This window comes from Dicentrarchus labrax, unplaced genomic scaffold, assembly GCF_905237075.1.
Source record: "Dicentrarchus labrax unplaced genomic scaffold, dlabrax2021, whole genome shotgun sequence".
Taxonomy (NCBI): Eukaryota; Metazoa; Chordata; class Actinopteri; family Moronidae; genus Dicentrarchus; species Dicentrarchus labrax.
Genome location: NW_026136702.1, coordinates 25,910,823 through 25,930,946, shown reverse-complemented (window position 1 = coordinate 25,930,946; position 20,124 = coordinate 25,910,823). Strand labels below are relative to the sequence as shown.

The 20,124-nt window shown below is 41.0% G+C and overlaps 1 protein-coding gene and 1 long non-coding RNA gene across 2 annotated transcripts in view; both read right to left on the bottom strand.

Annotated features, from left to right (window-relative positions):
• Nucleotides 1–20,124, bottom strand: part of LOC127377137 (uncharacterized) — a 417,826-nt gene that overhangs the window by 3,264 nt on the left and 394,438 nt on the right. The window lies entirely within an intron of this gene.
• Nucleotides 892–13,784, bottom strand: LOC127376831 (core histone macro-H2A.2). Its single transcript, XM_051424144.1, has 9 exons — nucleotides 13,570–13,784; nucleotides 10,870–11,047; nucleotides 10,366–10,472; nucleotides 7,349–7,546; nucleotides 6,707–6,805; nucleotides 5,831–5,930; nucleotides 5,638–5,727; nucleotides 3,534–3,708; nucleotides 892–1,423 (listed from the first exon to the last, which is right to left on the bottom strand). The coding sequence occupies exons 2-9, from the start codon at nucleotides 11,039–11,041 to the stop codon at nucleotides 1,258–1,260; spliced, it is 1,107 nt and encodes a 368-aa protein (XP_051280104.1). The 5' UTR covers nucleotides 11,042–11,047; nucleotides 13,570–13,784; the 3' UTR covers nucleotides 892–1,257.

The window sequence follows — 20,124 nt, the reverse complement described above, 5'->3', positions numbered from 1 at the left end:
TTTACTGATAAGCCCTGTATTATTCCTTCTTTTTTAATGATGCAGGGTTCACAGTGAGGTGTCTGAGGTTCATTAAAGGTAGGTGGTCAGCGTTTGTAGGTTGGCTGTTCTCACCACTGCCAATTTTTCTACTGTTTCTCTGGCAAATTGACTAGTTTACTACAGTTGTCTTCTAACCTTGACATGAATTTGGCCACAGCCCTACAGTTCAAATTAAGTATAATTTATTTTATTTTACAGACATGTAATCTAGAAAATGAAAGTGTTGCATGTAAAATTAACATCACTGTGCATGTATTTATCAACAACAAATGTAAATTAGTATCAATAATAAGCTGTATGCATGTACATATGACATCTACATATTGTGCCTGTGGGATAGACTCAATGACCAAAAGATCGCAGCAGGTGTGCTCCACTCTGCTAAACTGACTGATACGGGAGCTGATAAGAAAAGGGAGTGTTTCCATCTTGTACTTTGAAGTGTCATACTGCAGTTTATCCTACCAACAGTCAACAGTTTCAAACAAAATACTCACCTAGGTTTATGTAATCTGAGTGAAGGGCTAAAACACAATTAAAATGTTCCAGGACAACACAGATCATTTCCAGGATATTTGCTCCTAGAGCTTTAATCAATTTCCAGGTTTTTCCATGACTGGAATGCTACTATCTAAATTTCCAGGCTTTCCAGGATGCGTGGGAACGCTGAGACATCATCTGTAACTTGTCCATCAAATGCTGGTATCCAGTCTGCTGTCAAATGTGCTCTTTAGTGATGTCTGCTTGACATTCAGTGTTTTTACTGTAACATTTGAGATTATTTTAAAACAATATCCTGAAAAATGAGACAAACATGTAAGTGTTGAAAGTGTGAGTGAATCTCTGGTGTAAAACATCTCCGTTTTTATTTCAAAGCAGAATGAGAACCACAGTTTTTTTTAGTAAACTAACTGTATCAGAAACTACAGAGGGCAGGAAAAAAACTGTTATATTTGTACATGGAATGTAAAAACATCATTGAAACAAGGAACCATAATGTCAAACTGTACGTATTTAAATGATCTAATCTATAAAGAATGCAATCTGTTGAAGGGACAGTGGAACAGAAACGTGAACAGCACTCCACTCACAAATATTGTTTTTTTTCCTCTTAACCGAGACAGATTCCACATCAAAACCCCTACTGCCGCATCGCCTATCTACACCGGCTGCAACGGACAACAGTTAGAAAAACAAACCCTAAAACCAGAATCCTCACTTGGCGTCCAGCTTGGCCATTTCCTGAAGGTATATTCCGATGCTCTCGCTGTCAAACAGAACAAAGTAAATGTTTTTCAGGGAGGAGCTGGTGGACGACACAAAATGGTTGGAGATGGCCTTGAGGATGAGCTGGGCGGCCGTTTGCTTCGGGAATCCGTTCCTGTGAGAGAGACTGAGCTTGTTACATGAATCTGTGCTGAGCAGCATATACATAACTGTTGATATTAATGCAGATGAGCCACAGCTAAAGGCAAACCATAACGATGTGAAATGTCACTGTAAATATGAATCTACACTTATCATCACCGTTAAAGAGAAATGCTTCTCACAGCTTCATGAGCTTGTTGGCGAAATAGTGAAACAACTATAATATAATAATGAGTCTGAGGCTGTCCACACAATCAGACAGGTCTTCCCATTTCATGGATTTAATTCAGCCTAATCTCCATATTAGCAAATGGAAGGTTCAGAAGGTCTGAAACAGCAAAAAAAACAATATTCCTGAGCTGTTTAAATGTCTAATGAAAATGAATCTTGCACTAATATTACCGTTTACAGCGACTGTGTGAACACAGCCTCCCTCTTCATTCAACCACCTTCTTAAAAAGGTTTGTGTAGCTTCATCCCGTCTGCCCTCGGTCAGACACTGACACGCAGACCTGCATTGTGCTTCAGTGACACACCAGTGGCGGACTCACCCTTGGTTCACACTGCCTACCTGTACAGACGGCTGCTGCACTGAACTGCTGCATCTGGCACGCATGCGGTGTATACACCAACAGCATGTCAGCTACATGGCTGCTGCTGCCAGCCCTATCTGCCTGATACATAAAATACAATAAAGTCTGTTAAAATAAGAATGGATTCTGTTCACAGAAACACCAGAGAGCTTTTAATCTCAAACAGATACAGGAGGTGTTGAGTTTAACAAATACATTTATATTTTTTCCATGTCTGTGACACATTTTACACATAGACATTGAAACTGTAGTGAAAGCTGAATATGTTGCTGCTATAATGTCGATATCACTATAATCAGACCATTTTCACTGTGTATTTTTGTTTAGAAACTGCCACACACACCTATCAGGTACGCAGTGTGAACCGATGGTCAGGCTGTTTGAGTGGCAAAAAAAATAAATAAATAAAAAAAAAAAAAAAAGGTGCCAGCAAAGTTTATTATTTATGGTGAAACAGTTCAGGCAGGGTTAGGATTAGCACCCTATCATGTGTCATCCACTAGAAAGGCACCCTGGAGATCACTTTATTGAGTTTTATCTACCATAGGAGCATCTAAAGCGTGACACAGACAGGGAGACAGAGAGAGACAGCGATGTAACCTGGTCATTACGTTTTTTCCTGATCTCAGAGCCTGTGTGCTGTCCAAAGGTTGACACCCAGAAACTTCCCACACACAGCAAAATAGGAAAATACAGGCAGAGGGCTGCAGGGTCTCAGATACACACACACAAAGACACACACACTTCTATTTAGGACATGCATAGTATAGTATGCTTTAAATGATACAAAGGAAGACGAGTGTTCTGTGTTGTCTCTCAGGCTGCTTCACTGATGGATTTCAAAGCATATTTTTCCCTTGAAGTCTTGATTAATGACCACTGTCAGTGTGAGTAACTGACTCACTACTTCTTACAGTGAATCCACTGATACACTCACATCAGCTTCATCAATCACTGGAGAATTGTGCTGCTGGTTTATAAAGTGCCATTAATGCCTGTTTGCTTACATGTTGTATGTTTAGTGCTTTACTGGATGTTCATTTATCATATTCATCAGTTGGCATGAATAATGTGAGGAGTGTGAGGCGGAAATAGTTTGATCTGAGAAGACTCTCCTCAATAACTTCATAAGCGTGTACGTTTCATAAGTTAAAAAGCTGATTTGATTTTCTCTGTACATAAGAGAAGTTGAATATGTGATACTGTTATTACAGAGCTCTTACTGGGCCAACAAGACACCTGTCTCTGCATGTTCCACCTTCTGCTGCTGGGCTCTTTACTTAAATCTGACTGCATTCACTTGGGTTGAAAGTGACACAGAAATGTTAGACTTAGTAAGACTGCTATCATGACAACCACATCAAAGACTTTATTTGAGAAAAAACACACATGTTTAACCCTTTGTTTCCCTGCTGAGTGATTCACAGACATCATTTCAGTTTGAGCCAGGAGTCTGTCCATCAGACTGTGAACCTGCTCTGAGTGGATAAATACTGACCGGCACACAGCGCTGTGTCAAAGTGGACTCACCGTCCGGCAGGAAGTGAAGGGAAAGCCACAGACTTGAGCTTCTTCTCCTCTGCCGCTGAGAGGCAGTTCTTCACCGTCTTCTCTAGCTGGTCCTCACACTTCTCTGAACCCCACTGAGGGACGTTACAGTGGATGATGAAGCGGGCTGCCATCCCACTGGCCTGGCTCACTGCCACTGCAGGAGGCAAACACACAAACACTGAGTGGAAAGCTTGAACCCATTCCTGTACCCTGATCCATCTTAGAAGTTAACAGTGTTCCATGAACACTCTACGTGCATTTCCCAAAGCAGCACTGAAGATAATCTACTGTTATTTCTTTGTTTTTACAGATACTCTTTTTGGGGCATTTTTGTCTTCATTTGATAGGAACAAAGAGAAAACTGTGGGAAGGGATGTGACATGCAACAAAGGTCAGTTCTGATCGCGTGGCCAGTTCTGATGTGCTGTAACCATTCACCTACCAAGGGAGCGTCCATAGTTAAAATGCTTTTCGTAAACACCTGTTCAGCTTGAGTACAGTTGCAATCAGAAAAATTCAACCAAAAGTGGAGTAGAAACATAATTAAGCCTTTGGGAACTCTATAATGATCCTTCATTTGCTTCGGCTGTGATGCATATAGAAACCCCACCCTTGAAGGTATTGAAGGTGACTTGCAATCATGGGAAAGACAAAGGAGCTTCCACAAAAGCTGAGAGAGGAGATTATTTCATCACACCTGAAGGGCTTTGGTATAAGAAGATTTCCAAAAAATGTAATATTCCAAGAGACACCATTGGGAGCATTATAAGGAAGTTTAAAACTATTGGAACAGCTGCAAACCTGCCTGGCCGTGGAAGAAAGCCTAACATTTCATCAAGGGCCCTTAGCAACTTAGTCAGAACAACTAAGAGAAACCCCTGTGTGACTGCAAGACACCTACAGGATGACCTGATGAAGGCTGGTACAAGTGCTTCATTGGCAACTTTAAGACATGCACAGAATAAACAAGGACTTCATGGCCGGACTCCAAGACACACTCCACTCTTGACCACAAGGAACATCAAAAGTCGACTAGAATATGCCAGGAGGAATTTGGATAAGACTACAGAGTTTTGGGAGACAGTTCTATGGACTGATGAAACTGTTTGGACATATGGACCAGCAGTTTGTGGGTCATTGACGATTTGGGGCTGTTTTTCTGCGGCAGGAACTAGCAATCTTGATCATGTACCAGGCATCATGGATCCCAGAAATACCAGGCCATTTTAAAGAGGAACTTGATGCATTCTGTTGACAAATTAAACCTTGGTGATCATTGGACTTTCCAGCAAGACAATAAACCCAAGCACACCTCCAAGTCAACCAAAGCTTGGTTGAGAAAAAGATCCTGGAACGCCATGGAGTGGCCTTCTCAGTCACCAGATTTAAATCCGATTGAAAATCTTTGGTGGGATTTAAAGAAGGCAGTTGCAGCACGGAAGCCATCAAACATCATTGAGCTAAAGGCTTTTGCACATGAAGAATGGGCAAAGATTCCGATCAAGAATTGTAAGAAGCTTGTTAGCACTTACTGAAAACGTTTGTTAGAAGTTATAAAAGCTAAAGGATGCTCCACCAAGTACTGAAGCTGGGGGTTGAATAATACTGCACATGCACATGTGTTAAAAGAGTTAATTTCTTTTTTTGTTAGGTCAACTTCTGTTGTCAAAATAACTTTGTTGTCTAATGAGGTTTTTTTCTCATTTATTGTCATTATCTTTCATCCACATCACTATAATGTATTTTGAGGTGAGGGGGTTGAATATTTCTGATTGCAACTGTATGTAAGATGTATTTTTTATCATTGAGCCTAAAAAATCAACTAAACAAAAATGTTTAAAGAAATGTAGAATAAATATTCTGTTCACCAAATTATAGTGATGACCATGGCTGCCATGTTACTTTAAGTTAAAATTAAAAGGGTTCTTTGTGTCAATTCACTTGTCCCATTTTTGTTTGCTGATTACTATGTGACTGACTTCTAAAATGCAGGGACTAGCATTTTGCCTTCAATCGTAGCCTCAAACAGCACAGCTGACACACTTTTCCCTGTATGAGGATTTTGTCCCGTGTCAGTCTGTACCTGATGCCACCTCCAAAGGCCCCTGTGCTTTCCGCAGCTCCTTGACTCCGTCCATGAACTCTCGGCCTCCGGCTTTCTCCAGGGCGTTGCCTGAAAACATTGCACAGCAATGGGTGAGCTCAGGACTGGATGATGGGTAGAGGGCAGCCTTAAAACTTGTGAATGAGAAATAAAATGAACGCCGCCTCCTCACCCACTCCGTCTTTGAGGTCCATCTCTGCGTTTGTTGGGTTAATTATCCCCTCCACCTTGATTGTACCAATTTTGCTGATTTCACTCTCTGTTAGTGACAGCTGTGGGTTCACAAAGTCAACAACACGGTGTGAGAAAAATATGGCTGTGTTGGCTAGAATCTGCCGATATGATACGTATAACGATACAGAGGTTACAAATTCAACATATTGCCATAATGTAATCAAGCTATATATTTTCTTTTTTATCTAATTTAATTGAGTATTAAGAACACACCATCATCTACATAAAATTTGAGTTAAGAAAGTTGAATTTTGTTTATTTACATTTGTATTTATCACAATATCTGTAACATCATACATCATAGCCCTCAGTTTACAACACTGCTATCTAGTGACTGGGGGTTTAAACATAAACATTTATAGTGTTTTTCATAATCAATAAAATAACACAAAACAGTATATATTATTTTTCAATATTTTTTTACACCACTAGAGAGAACAGCGGCTATAGTCAATCAATTGGAAGACCTTAACATGTACTGGTTCTGATTAGGGATGGGATAATATACGATATTATTGCGTATTGCCATAAAAACATGAATATATAGTGGTCAATTTTCATTATGGTGATGATCGTGAATATCGTCCCATGACTATCCAGTCATTCCAAAATCATAAACCTGTCACCATGGCTGAAGGTTCAGCTTGTTTGTTGTATCCCACAATTTTTTTTTTAAGGGAAATAGTATAGATCCCATGATTATTGTGATAATATTGTGTATCACAGTTATTTGGTAAAGATAAACGTTCTGATGGCTCGGCAGCTTCAGTTCACAAAACATCAGCACTGGCATTATGTCAGTCGGATGAGTTACCTTTTGTCCAAGGAACAGGCTCTTTGCTGACAGGATGGTGAATCCATCTCCTGGACCATCTTCCACTGTGGAGTTTGGTACGGACTCACTGTCTGTGCTCTTTGCCAGATGGAGAAAAAAAGGCATTTATTTAAACCACACTTCCATCACAAGAGAGTGACAAATAATAATAATTGAGCTTAGTATCAAACTATAGGACAGAGTAAAAAAAAATGGCAGACAACGTTTCATCAAATCCTTGGGTTTGTTTACTTCAAAATTTGATTTATTTTAATTGAAGTTTAAAACGTGTTAAGTGTAAAAGTTTTAACCCTGGACCTAGTTGTTTGACATAATAATCTTATCTCAAGGTCCAGTTTCTAACTTTTTTTAAAAATGTATTTGACTGGATCTCAGAGCTGCTCTGACTTGGACTCGTGAGGTCTTGACTATAGAGTACTGCAGGAGTGAGTCCTAAAACCCGCAAATGAGTTAGCGTTTTAGCACCTGATTAAAGATAAATAAGGTCTGTGGTTAACTCTAGCTTCAGAGATTTTCACGTTTTGTTCTACGACATAAAAGTCAAAAATCATAAAAGTGGTGTATTAGTGAAGACTGTCTTGCTGAACTTCCTGTATACTCTTTCCATTCTGCTTGACTGACCTTTGGCTTGCGACCTCGTTTGCCTTTAACCTTTTTAAAGGATTTTATGGGTTTCTTGCTCTTTGAGCGTTCTTCCTGCTTCTCTGGGACGGACGCCTGGCTGTCCACCTTCACCCGACCTCCCCTCTTCTTGGAAAGCAGCTCTGGGTGGATCCGAGGTAGAACCCCTCCATTTGATATGGTCACCCCCCGCAGAAGCTGATGGAGAAAAATATTTCAGAAACCAATTGTTTGATTGTCCTACAATAGTCTTGTGATACCAGACAATCAGAAATCCCAGTGCCAACCAATCATCCAGGGATTTCTAAATGCAATTTAGTTGCTTGAACGGTGGTGAGAACAGCCGCTAACAAATGTTCACCCCTTACTTCAAGAACACGCATCACCTGAAATAATCTCTCCTCCCGTTCTCCTCCACAGTGAAACAAACTGCAGATGTAAATGATAAATGGACCTGTACTTGTATAGCGCCTTTCTAGTCTTCCGACCACTCAATGCGCTTTTACACTACATGCCACGTTCACCCTTTCACACACATTCACTCAGTGATCATCGAACAAAAACTAATTCATACACGTTCACACACACTTCGACACGTGGAGGGAGAAGCCGGGTATCGAACCAACAACCTTCTGATTAGTGGACGACCCGCTCTGCCTCTGAACAAACAACTTCACGTCACCGCCCTAAAGACTCTGGATTACTTACTAACGGCAGCTAACATTCCCATTGGTGGCAGTTAGCTACTTTTAGCAACAAGTCCATCTGGAAACTCCTAGAATCTCCTCAGTACCGCTGTCATCAAACTGTCCTCCATTTGTCTCGAAGGTTGTGTTTGTTCCTGGTCTGGCCATTTTCACTGGGAGGCTGATGAGCCTTGTTCCATTGGACGTGAACGTCAGCCAGCAGTTAGTGTTGAGCTGAGGCAGAGTCAGTGGGAAGACTAGAAAACATTTTATCCATAAAATATGATCAGGTTTCACCCAAATCAGTGATAAAGTTGTGCTTTTGTACCCCATAAACACTCCGCTCTGGCAGAAAGCTATACTGTTAACGATTGAAAAATAATAAGACATTTATTTTTTGTACATTTATTTGGCATACAATAAATAGTGGTACATTATGACTGGGATGTAATATTAAAGGGTTAAAAGGGCATTTTTAAGTTCATCTGGAATTTAATCCCCCTCATAATTTCCACGCACTTTTAGCACCCAAAGCTGGGAGAAAGTCCTCAGTCTCTATTGAGAGAAGTGTTAAGAGGCTTGTGAGTCTAGACCTACAACATACAATAACACACCTTATTTCTTCATGAGCGAGATGTTCTCTTTAAGAAACGGTGGCTTGTCTTGTTTGAGCAGATGTGAAATGGCAGTGGCTGTTCCCAGCAGAGGTTAACCGCAGTGTTGGGATACTTCATGCCTTCTGAAATATTAGCTGCTATACACACCATCTGCTGTCAGCTGAAACCTTCACACTCACCACGCATACAGTATGCCTTGCACACAGGGAGAACACTTGCAATAACACTATCAGGACAGTACCTTAATATAACAATTACAACTCCTCAAACCCAAATAGTTTTTCTTAAGGCTGCACCACTGCACATACAGACATCTCTCCACTGCAGTTGAATGTTCTGAGTCTGAACACAGCTCAGCTGTACAGTGAGTGTTTGTAGTGATGGAGCCACTGGTGCGTCTTGCAGAGGAGATGGGGTTAAAGGTGCACTGGGCAACCTGATCCACGGGAGGCCCCACTTGGCAGAGAGAGTTATTCTTTGAATGTTGAGGTCTTCTTCACTTAAGAGAATGGCGTGGAGGGCGTCACTACTTTTAATGTCACTCCTGGTGTGGAGACATTTTCCACCCAGTGACCAAACAAACACTTAAAGGGGCCTTAAACAGCCGTGCGGTTTCTGGGATTTCATCCCCCTCTCTCTGACCCGCGATATGCTATATGATGAAACATTTAATTATTTTTTAACTAGTTGTTTTATATCAATTATACTGCAACTTCATATAAAATTAATATAAAAAGCAATTCTGTTTTAAAAATAGTTTTTCTTTGGCGCAAAGATAAGAACAGTGCTTGTTTCAGGCCTTCATTTGTTGTTTGGCTCTGAACAACACATTTTTAAGGAAAAAATGCAAACAGCAGTAAGAATATTGTACTTTCTTGTAGTACTTGAACATTGAAGTAGCCCTCCTATGAGAGGACAATACCAGCAGTGGCCCCAAGCCAATATGAGTTTGAGACCCCTGGCTTAAAGGGTTGTCCACCCCAGGAACAGTAACTATGATGATAACGATGTGAGCATCCACACTGATGAACAATACCTCCCCCAAGCACAGTGCCTGCTCTGGCTGTGTCTGCAGTTTAAGGCTGATGAGTTGTTACTGCTGTACTAAGAGCAGGGACAAAAAGTTAGGAGAATCAACTCTCTGTTACAAGAGTTTGTAGTATGTTTTTTATATACGCCTTTAATAAGTTGTATACCACAATATTGTTCATTAAATCACTGAAAGTGATCCCAACGATATCATTTGCAACTGTTGTTGTCATTATAGGTGTGCTGTGGACTCCGCCCAACCACTTGATGTACAATTTTTTTTTAAGAAATGTTTATTTATTATTGTTCCTGGTGCGGACAGCCTTTAACCTCAGTATTTTTCAACCTGGTCCTTATTTTCCTGTGTTTTTGTGTTGAAGTGACTACTGGGTACAGCAAGTTTTGAATTTGGTGCAGCAAATTCCGTTGCATCAAGTCCTCACCTTTCTTGAGATTTCAGAGGAGAATTCTCATTGAGCAACACACAACGGATCTGCCTGACTTCGAGTCGACTTGTTTACTGTAAAAACTACAGTGAACAGTGTTGTTTTGGCAAGAGATGATTGTGATTGAGTCAGAGAAGTTTGTTTGCACATGATGATGTCCATATGATAGCCCACTTGTGACTATTGTACTAGCAGAAATGTAAAGCTGCTAGTCAGCCATCTGTAGAGCAATGTGTTACCTGGTTGAGCTCCTCGTCGTTGGCCACAGCCAGCTTGATATGCCGGGGAGTTATTCTGCCTTTCTTGTTGTCCCGCGCTGCGTTTCCTGCCAGCTCCAAGATCTCAGCTTAGAGGAGAGAGAGCAAAGTGTAGAAACCCATCAAACAGACAGTGTATGTTCTGATATTTCAACTGATTCACTTTCCATTGTGTGATTCCCCCCACCCCAGCATATAAGGAACAAGAAAACAACAGTGGAGACCTTTGGATCAACGTCTCCTGTGAGGATTACTGCAGGACGGATGTGGACACAACAAATAAAGAGAAAATAGGAAGTCTGTCTTCTTTGTGTTACTGGCTTAAAAGCTAATTTCTATTTCCACAACAATGATTTAATTATATATTATATGTATGTTTTATTTTTCATTTTTTTCACAGCTAGAATTATGAGCATACACAAACATGCTGTCACAGACACTGAACCTGGTATTTGTGAAGCCTGAATCATGTGACAACCCCCCTACCTGCCAGGTACTCGATAACTGCTGCCATGTAGACTGGTGCCCCCATGCCAATGCGGTATTTGTGCGTGCCGGTGCGCAGGTACCTCATCATCCTCCCCACAGGGAAAATGACCCCCGCCCTGGCTGAACGGGACAGCTTGGTGGCCTTCTTCTTTCCTCCTCTGGCTGACATCCTCCTCTGGACACAGACAGTCAATAACAGGAGCAATAACACACCTGTATATACTATTAAACAAAAAACATCCATATATTGTCAAAGAGTCAGTTCTCCTACATTGAATAAAGTGGTTTCAGTCCACACAGATCTGTCTCAATTTCAGCTTCCACACCAACACAATGGAAGTGAATGACATTTTTTATAGTGGTCATTGCATTAAAAAATGACACAAACAGCGCCCCTGTTTCCCCAGCGTATCCACAGAACACACTGGAGACAGTTTTCATAGGGAATATTTCTTCTGTCGAAAGTAGTTCCTCTTAAAACTGCAGACAACTTTTTAAATTAAAGTTTATTTTAAAACCTGGACAAACTGTCAGCATAGTTTATTTTGGCCAACTGTAATGAAGGTGAACTGACCCTTTTATAATATCTTAGTGTAATTGCCAAACACATAAAGCCAGAGTGCTGTACAGTGCTGGGCAATAAATTGATTATTGGATAATAATTAAACTGTTCATTCAAGTGTACATAAATATGACTTTATAAATATTTATGAGGGATGAATTACACTAACCAAAGACACTTGTAACTTTAATTGATATTTCCATGTTTTTAAACCTTTTTGTACTATATCAAAGGCTACATAAATGAGTGCTTCTCAACCTTTCCGGTGTCATGGATCCCAAATTGATAGACATCCAGCAGTCTCAGGGAAATCCGTCTGATAAGATTTAGTTATTCCATTACTGCCTGTACTGTAGATTGGGCTAACTTATTGTCAGTGAAATAATTGTAAAATAAAAAATTTCTGGAGATGTGCCAATCCACCTGTTTTCAGTTCCGAAACCACCTACTGTTTGATTACTAATTAATCCATTTTTGCAACAATATTTTGTCTATGGACTTCAAATTGTATTATTACATATTTATAATTCATAAAAAAATCAGACCATGGAATCTGGATCGGTACATATATAAATGACATTGTTCCGATATTTAACCCATTTACCCATACTGTATCAGATCGGGCCTAACTTTACAATATTCCCCATTTTTCTGTGGACCCCTACGACCTTCCCAACAAAATCCTTTCTACTGTAAATAAACTCAGCGTAACACATGATGAACTCAGTCAGGTATCAGCTCGAGGTGAAGAACAGATAACCTCTAACACGCACGACTGAACGAGAAAAACCAGGGGAATCTGTTTCCATAGGAAACACTCAATGAAGCATCAAACACACCCACAGTGCGGATGTCTCTGGAGGCGTGGATCTAGGCATGGGGTGGCAGCTGCCAACCCTGAAAAATGTCTGGCCTGGCCCAGTTTGGTGTCAAATTTAACACATTAATTTATATCGTTTAAAATTAATTTAACATGTTATTTAGTGATTTATTCTAGGCACATTTTAGACTAAGTGACAAAAGATGTCTTTGGAAAAATGTATTGATTTCTAATGTTCTTTAGATATCTCTATTCAGTGTTTTTACTAATGTGCCACAATAATGTGATAATGAGTTCCAATATCTTCATTTGGGGTTTTTTTCCGATCAAATATATGTGATTGATTATATCAGCAGATATTTCTGCCACCGTTTAAAGTCTCCCCGCCACCCTCTCAATATTCCTCTAGGTCCGCCCCTGTGTCTCCGGCTGAGGTTGACAGCCTTTCTGCGCGAGAAAGTGATTTAACATAGTAGCATAATGAGTGTTGACTAATTGTTGTTGTTGTGTTATAACAGTAGAGAAACAACATACGTCACGTCCACTACTTGAATATAGGTTATCATAAAGAAGACCGGCAGCTTTCTTCTTTTTTTCTCTTTAAACCGTATGTTGACGGAGGATGTTACGGGGGAAAGGTTAACCCCCCCCCCAAAAAAAAAAAACTACCGACGTTTCCATGTAAACAAGCCCCAGCAGAGAGCAGTGTGAGCGGCTGCGGCCTGCAGCAGCGACGCCGGAGACCTCGCACATCATTTACATGTACGCACTAATTAACACAGAGTTACCGCTGGCTCCGAAGGTGGAGGGATATGATGTGTGCGTGCAGTGTTCGGCGCACGAGCCGAGTGGAAAAAGACGGGAATGTGACCGCGGCCGTGTCGGCTAACGTTACTGTACCGAACCTAGCGTAGCTACGCAGACGTTAAACTGGGACTTGTAGGTTATTTCAATTGTTGAAAACCCTGACAGGCGACGCTAGCGCGCACGAGAAGTGTTTTTATTTATTAGCGCTAATTTAGCAGGGGAAACACATGGGTTGAGGTTAGCTATGTCAGGTCGGCTTCGTTTAGCTAGCTTAACAAAATTATTTGTAACGTTACACATTCCGCGGGGCACTCAGGCGTTATTGTACAACAGACACACACAACGACCCATTTCTTTAAAGTAGCCCCCGCCCGCCCCCTTCTCTGCCAATGTCGCCTCCAATCCTCCGCATGTGTGTAATCACATCAGACATGGAAAGTAACAGCGTCCCCGTAAATCCGGATATGCGCCGAGGCATGAAAAATGGAGAAACCCTCCAAGTTTGTACCTGTTTAGTCCTCCTTTAGCGCGGGTCAGAGATGCTCCTGCACGGAACACAGATGGACGTCAACACGGTGAAAGACGGCGCGCTTTGTTTTGGTTCTGTTTATTTGCTGTCCTTGTGCGTAATCTTGCTTCCCAACCTTAGGAAAAAACACACACAGAGAGAGCAAGCAGGAACAGCGTAGTCTGGTCGGAGGCTGGCTCTGTGCTACTGATGCTGCAAAGGGGAAAAATTCAGTAGAGGGAAAATTCAGTGAAAACGCCCCCCTGTAACATGGCTTCAAGAGGGAAAGTGTTGCTTGAAAGGACCGCGATGTACTTAGAGATAATAGTGTTTGACTGCAAAGAATATGTAAATGTATCCTAATAGTGGAGGTGCTGTAAATGACACCCTAAAATGACCTCTCACCAGGCCTTATGTGGCTATTTCACTGCATATTTTCCAGCCTGACGGGCAGTTTCTGCTGATTTAACTGTAAAATGTGAATGAAAGCTGGTCTAACAGGTAGAGGAACACCTGTCCTCCTTGAAAGCGCAGACTGGGAAGTAGATCAGACAATGATCCTGGCAGGCTGTTAGTTTGATGCATCAGAAGAGAAATCACATGGGCCTCAGAGACTGTCAGCAGCCAATCACATCACCTGACTCCATCTTTGATATGTCAAAGCCAATAGATCCATGACAGCCACATCCTCTCACTGAGGACATATTCAATTTTTACATCTAACAGAGCATTTGACAAGACACAACACTGTGTCTTATTCATTTCAGCATGCCATAAAAACTTCCTTGAGATCGATCATCCGTCACTATGAACATCCACTCTGTGCTTGTACTCATCTACATTGTTATTCCAGTGTAATGCTGTGCAGACGGATCAGTAGCCTATATACTGCTGCATTACCATGTAATCATAATGGAGTGGAACTTTGACAGTAATAACTATATAAATATGGTTTGACGAATTGTAACTGTTAGTTTCAGTAGTAGGTAAGGAGATTGGTTGCCTTACAGTTGCTCAAGTTGCTAAACAAAGAAATGCTAAGCAATATAAATAATAATATAAACAATGAGTCCAGCCGCTGGACATATGTTAAAATATATGTGCATTATATTACAATATAAAACAACAGTTTATATAAAAAATAAGACATTTTAAAATATGTATACTGGGGCACCTTGGTGGCTCACCTGGTAGAGCTGGCCTGGTCCTTGCTGCATGTCGTCCTCCTCTCTTTCCCCCCTTCCCTATCACTCTGCAGCTGACTCTCTATCATTTAAAGGAAATAAAAGTCGCCCCCAAAAATGTATATAATAAATAAATAAATGCATGATGTATACCACAATATATAACAACAGTAATGACTACTAATAATGCTGAGAACTGGTGTGCTACTGAATAAACAGAACAGTGTAATTTGGATTTGCATTAAAGGAACCGCACTAAGCTGGTTTAAGTCATATTTATCAGATCGTTCGCAGTTTGTACATGTTAACGATGAATCTTCAATAAATACTACAGTTAGTCATGGAGTTCCACAAGGTTCTGTACTTGGACCAATACTATTTACTTTATATATGCTCCCTTTAGGCAACATTATTAGGAATCACTCCATTAACTTTCACTGTTGTGCAGATGATACGCAGTTATATCTATCAATCAAGCCCGATGAAATTAATCAATTATCTAAATTACAAACATGTCTTAAGGACATAAAATCCTGGATGAGCTGCAATTTTCTGATGTCAAACTCAGAAAAAAACAAAAATCTTGTTCTTGGCCCCAAAAACCTTAGAGACTCACTGTCTAAAGATATAGTCACTCTAGATGGCATTGCCTTGGTCTGTAGCACCACTGTCAGGAATCTTGGAGTTATCTTTGATCAGGATTTGTCATTTAACTCCCACATAAAGCAGACCTCTAGGACTGCCTTCTTTCATTTACGTAATATTAGAAAAATTAGACACATCCTATCACAGACAGATGCAGAAAAACTAATCCATGCATTTGTTACTTCAAGGCTGGATTACTGCAACTCTTTATTATCAGGTTGCCCGAATAAGTCCATTAAAACGCTCCAATTAATTCAGAACGCTGCAGCACGAGTACTGACAGGAACTAGAAAAAGAGATCACATCTCTCCTGTACTAGCTTCTCTGCACTGGCTCCCTGTAAAATGTAGAATAGAATTTAAAATCCTCCTCCTCACCTATAAAGCTCTTCATGGTCAGGCCCCTTCATATCTTAAAGAGCTCATAGTACCCTATTACCCCTCTAGAACACTACGCTCTCTGAATGCTGGGCTACTTGTGGTTCCTATAGTCTCTAAAAGTAGAACAGGAGCCAGCCTTCAGTTACCAAGCACCTCTCCTGGTGGAACCAGCTTCCAGTTGTGGTTCGGGAGGCAGACACCCTCTCCACATTCAAGAGTAGGCTTAAGACGTTCCTCTTGATAAAGCTTATAGTTAGGGCTGGATCAGGTGAGTCCGAACCATCCCTTAGTTATGCTGCTATAGGCCTAGACTATCGGGGGATTTCCCATGGTGCACTGAGCTCCTCTCTTCCTCTCTCTTTCTGCACTCATTCATGTCCCTTTAATGCATGTTACTAACTTCACTTCTTCCCCGGAGTTCTTGTGCTTTCTCATCTCGCAGGTTCTTATCGATCCTGGTGGAGCCTCCTGCCATGGTCCTGCTAGATTGCCATTGCCAATACTGTTGTTGCTGTGCACCTGTCTGTCTGTCTGTCTGTCTGTCTCTCGCTCTCCCTCTCGCTCTGTCTCTCTCTCTCTCTCTCTCTCTCTCTCTCTCTCTCTCTCTCTCACCCCAACTGGTCGAGACAGACGACCACCCACCTAGAGCCGAAGGATCTGTCCTAGGTTTCTGCCTTTTAACAGGCAGTTTTTCCTTGCCCTTGTCTCCAAGTGTCTTGCTCATGGTGGTACTGTTGGGTCTCTGTAATTAATGTTTTAAAGAGTTCGGTCTAGACCTGCTCTATTTGAAAAGTGTCCTGAGATAACTTCTGTTTTGAATTGGCGCTATACAAATAAAATTGAATTGAATTGAATTGAATTGTAATTTCAGTATTAATGACAGTGTAAACCAGAGTATTGCACATTAGAGTATTACACTCTGGCCACAATCGTGTACATTGCAACTTGTGATTTTACAGCATTGTTGATTTTCTGAAGTGCTGCCTTCAATCATATACATGCAGCCTATTTGTTTAAATCATAAAAAAATGTCTTAAATTTAACCTGTTGAAACCTGCAGGAACCCTGCTCTAGCGGTTATAGAGTGAGTCATTATCTACACATTTATTCCAGAATTCTTTGCACTACCTTTACCAACCCTTCAAGTACAGTCCAGATAAACAATCTGTGTGTAAGTAGATTGAAAGCTGCTGAGAACCTTCCTTGTATGTCTCGACATACTTGGCCATCAAAGTCGATATTTCAGACAGCAGTGTGCTTCCATCTTTGTAGCAACAGTTTATGTTTGATAATTTCCTGTTTCAACATAACCCTAACCCTGTGAAATGGTTCTCCAGTTTGTTGTGAAAGAATTTAACTGACCTCAGATCAGATTTCAACCCCATCCACGTTTGGTACGGGCTGGTCATTTAGTTGATTATGGGACACACTTCCTTACCTGATCACAGGCAGGAAACATACCTATCATTATTTAAAGAAAGCAGGGTCAGCACTGGGATCCAGCCACCCATAATTTTTCACCTTCTGACCTAAAAAATATGGAAATGAAGGAATCTTGTTGCTAGAAGGTTTGTGTTCTAATCTATGGCCCATAAGAACTACTGCAGCACCTGCTGGACATTGTCCTTGGTAGTTGTCCCTGTGCCACAGCCTCTGTGGTGATTCTGGTGCCTGGCAGTAAGCTATAATCAACATAAACCCAAATCATATGCTCTGTCTTCTTTCTGCCATGGTGGAGACCATGTGGGACTGACTTTACTTTGTACACGTACTGTGATTTTTAAAGTCTTACAACACAAAAAAATGCAAAACAGTGACATTTCTAAATCAGAATAATCAACTGTGTTGGGACTGAGGGGTTTTATTTCTTTCTATACATGAACAGCTCCTGGGAGCAAGGTAGAGTTGTGACATGTTTTTATTGTTTTTAAGATTCACATGTTTAAAGTCAGTTTAGGATACTAAGCTTTTGGATACCCAGGTCATCAAATATTCATGCTGGGAAGTAGACTCAGAATGAGACCCTTCAAGCTCCCAACCCAAAGCGTCTTTCTGTCTTTTCTCGGCTCTGATTGTTTTCGTTCAGACCCGGTGGATTGTGACCATCCACTTCTTGCTTTGGAATATGATGAGTTGGTGGTTTATTTTACTGGATAGCATTATCTTATTTTAGATACAAAATTAATTCTATTTGATTTTCTTCCCTTCTTTTTGTTATGTGATTTTAACATTTGGCTCTATTATGTTCATCATGCTCAAATGGCAACATGTGCGTAGAGGAGTTATGATCTTGAAATGTTTACTTATCTATGCTGACATCTGCTCCTGTGAAAGGAATCAATACAGTTCCATCCAATCAGATTCAGTCCAGATGTTAAAGCCATTTCCTGTGTGTTTGTGTTTGTTACATTTCTGTGGGTGCCAGTATGAGCTCCTGTCAGCAGGCTGACAGTATTAATGAACAAGTTGTAATAATGAGTCCCACATGAGAGGTGGAAGTCAAAGCCGAGCATGTGATCAGTACTATCAAAAGGCATTTAAAGGGTCTACAGAGGGCAGCAGAACACCAGCTTTCAGAGGCTCTGTGTGCCTAAAATGGACAACTTGTCAGCAGTCAATATTTCAAAGTTCATTCTGGATCATGGGAACAGAAGTTTAGAAAACAAACTCACCACAAAACAAACAAAAAACAAATTTGAACATCTACTCAACAACTTTTCTAACCCTAACCCTAACCCAGGTTACAAGACAGCAAGAATAAAATCAAGAAAAGAATAATAAAATGGGAACAGATTCCAGCCAGTCACTCACTAGTTGTGACTACCAGCACCCTTACTTCTTACCCCCAGGGGTGCCCCCAGAAATGTTTCATAGGGGTGGCCAGATGGGGCCACTGGAAATCCTGGGGTGGCACACCAAAAGCCATAATGGAATTTCAGGAATTCTATTATGCCAAAGCTGTAGACAGTTTCAGCCCTGGAGAAGTATAACATTGAGTCTCCCCTGTGTTTCTGAATGTGGTCAAAACAGAACAGGAAAGGTTAACACAGGGGAGGGGGTCGGAGTGTAACAGTGAAGGCAGCGTTTGTTATTTGTGACTCTCCAGGTCAGGTCTCGGACTGACTACTTTCGGAATCGGAGTGGGCTAGCCCGGCTGTCCGCCAGCTGAGAGCCAGAGACTGACCACACTGGTTCCACTGCACTGACTGATGTGTTCAGCAGGATTTTATCTACAAGGAGCCTGGATCTACTGATTGGTGAGTCTTTGTAGCCTACATTGTGTTTAGCTTCATATTGAACTGATGTGTGTGTTTAATTGAATTAAAGACAGAAACATAATTGGTGGCTGTGTCATAAGGATTAAGGATAAAGGTGGTTGCATTCTGATGCTGGACACAGGCTATTGGTGCTTCACTGTTATGCAGATGATACGCAGTTATATCTATCAATCAAGCCCGATGAAATTAATCAATTATCTAAATTACAAACATGTGTTAAGGACATAAAATCCTGGATGAGCTGCAATTTTCTGATGTTAAACTCAGAAAAAATCGAAATTCTTGTTCTTGGCCACAAAAATCTTAGAGACTCACTGTCTAAAGATAAAGTTACTCTAGGTGGCATTACCTTGGCCTCTAGCACCACTGTCAGGAATCTTGGAGTTATCTTTGATCATGATTTGTCATTTAACTCCCACATGAAGCAGACCTCTAGGACTGCCTTCTTTCATTTACGTAATATTACAAAAATTAGACACATCCTATCACAGACAGATGCAGAAAAACTAATCCATGCATTTGTTACTTCTAGGCTGGATTACTGCAACTCTTTATTATCAGGTTGCCCCAATAAGTCCATTAAAACGCTCCAATTAATTTAGAACGCTGCAGCACGAGTACTGACAGGAACTAGAAAAAGAGATCACATCTCTCCTGTACTAGTTTCTCTGCACTGGCTCCCTGTAAAATGTAGAATAGAATATAAAATCCTCCTCCTCACCTATAAAGCTCTTCATGGTCAGGCCCCTTCATATCTTAAAGAGCTCATAGTACCCTATTACCCCTCTAGAACACTACGTTCTCTGAATGCTGGGCTACTTGTGGTTCCTATAGTCTCTAAAAGTAGAGTTCTTATCCATCCTGGTGGAGCCTCCTGCCATGGTCCTGCTACATTGCCATTGCCAATACTGTTGTTGCTGTGCACCTGTCTGTCTGTCTGTCTGTCTGTCTCTTTCTCTCTGTCTCTCTTTCTCTCTCTCTCTCTCTCTCTCTCTCTCTCTCTCACCCCAACTGGTCGAGGCAGACAACCACCCACCTAGAGCCGAAGGATCTGTCCTAGGTTTCTGC

Excerpts from the sequence above, each read along its gene's own strand:
- LOC127376831 (XM_051424144.1), bottom strand. The coding sequence starts at position 11,041 with ATGTCAGCCAGAGGAGGAAAGAAGAAGGCCACCAAGCTGTCCCGTTCA. Across the intron at positions 5,931-6,706 it reads GCCTGTTCCTTGGACAAAAG|CTGTCACTAACAGAGAGTGA; the intron begins GTAACTCATCCG and ends GTGAACCCACAG. Across the intron at positions 1,424-3,533 it reads CCTTCACTTCCTGCCGGACG|GAACGGATTCCCGAAGCAAA; the intron begins GTGAGTCCACTT and ends TCTCTCTCACAG.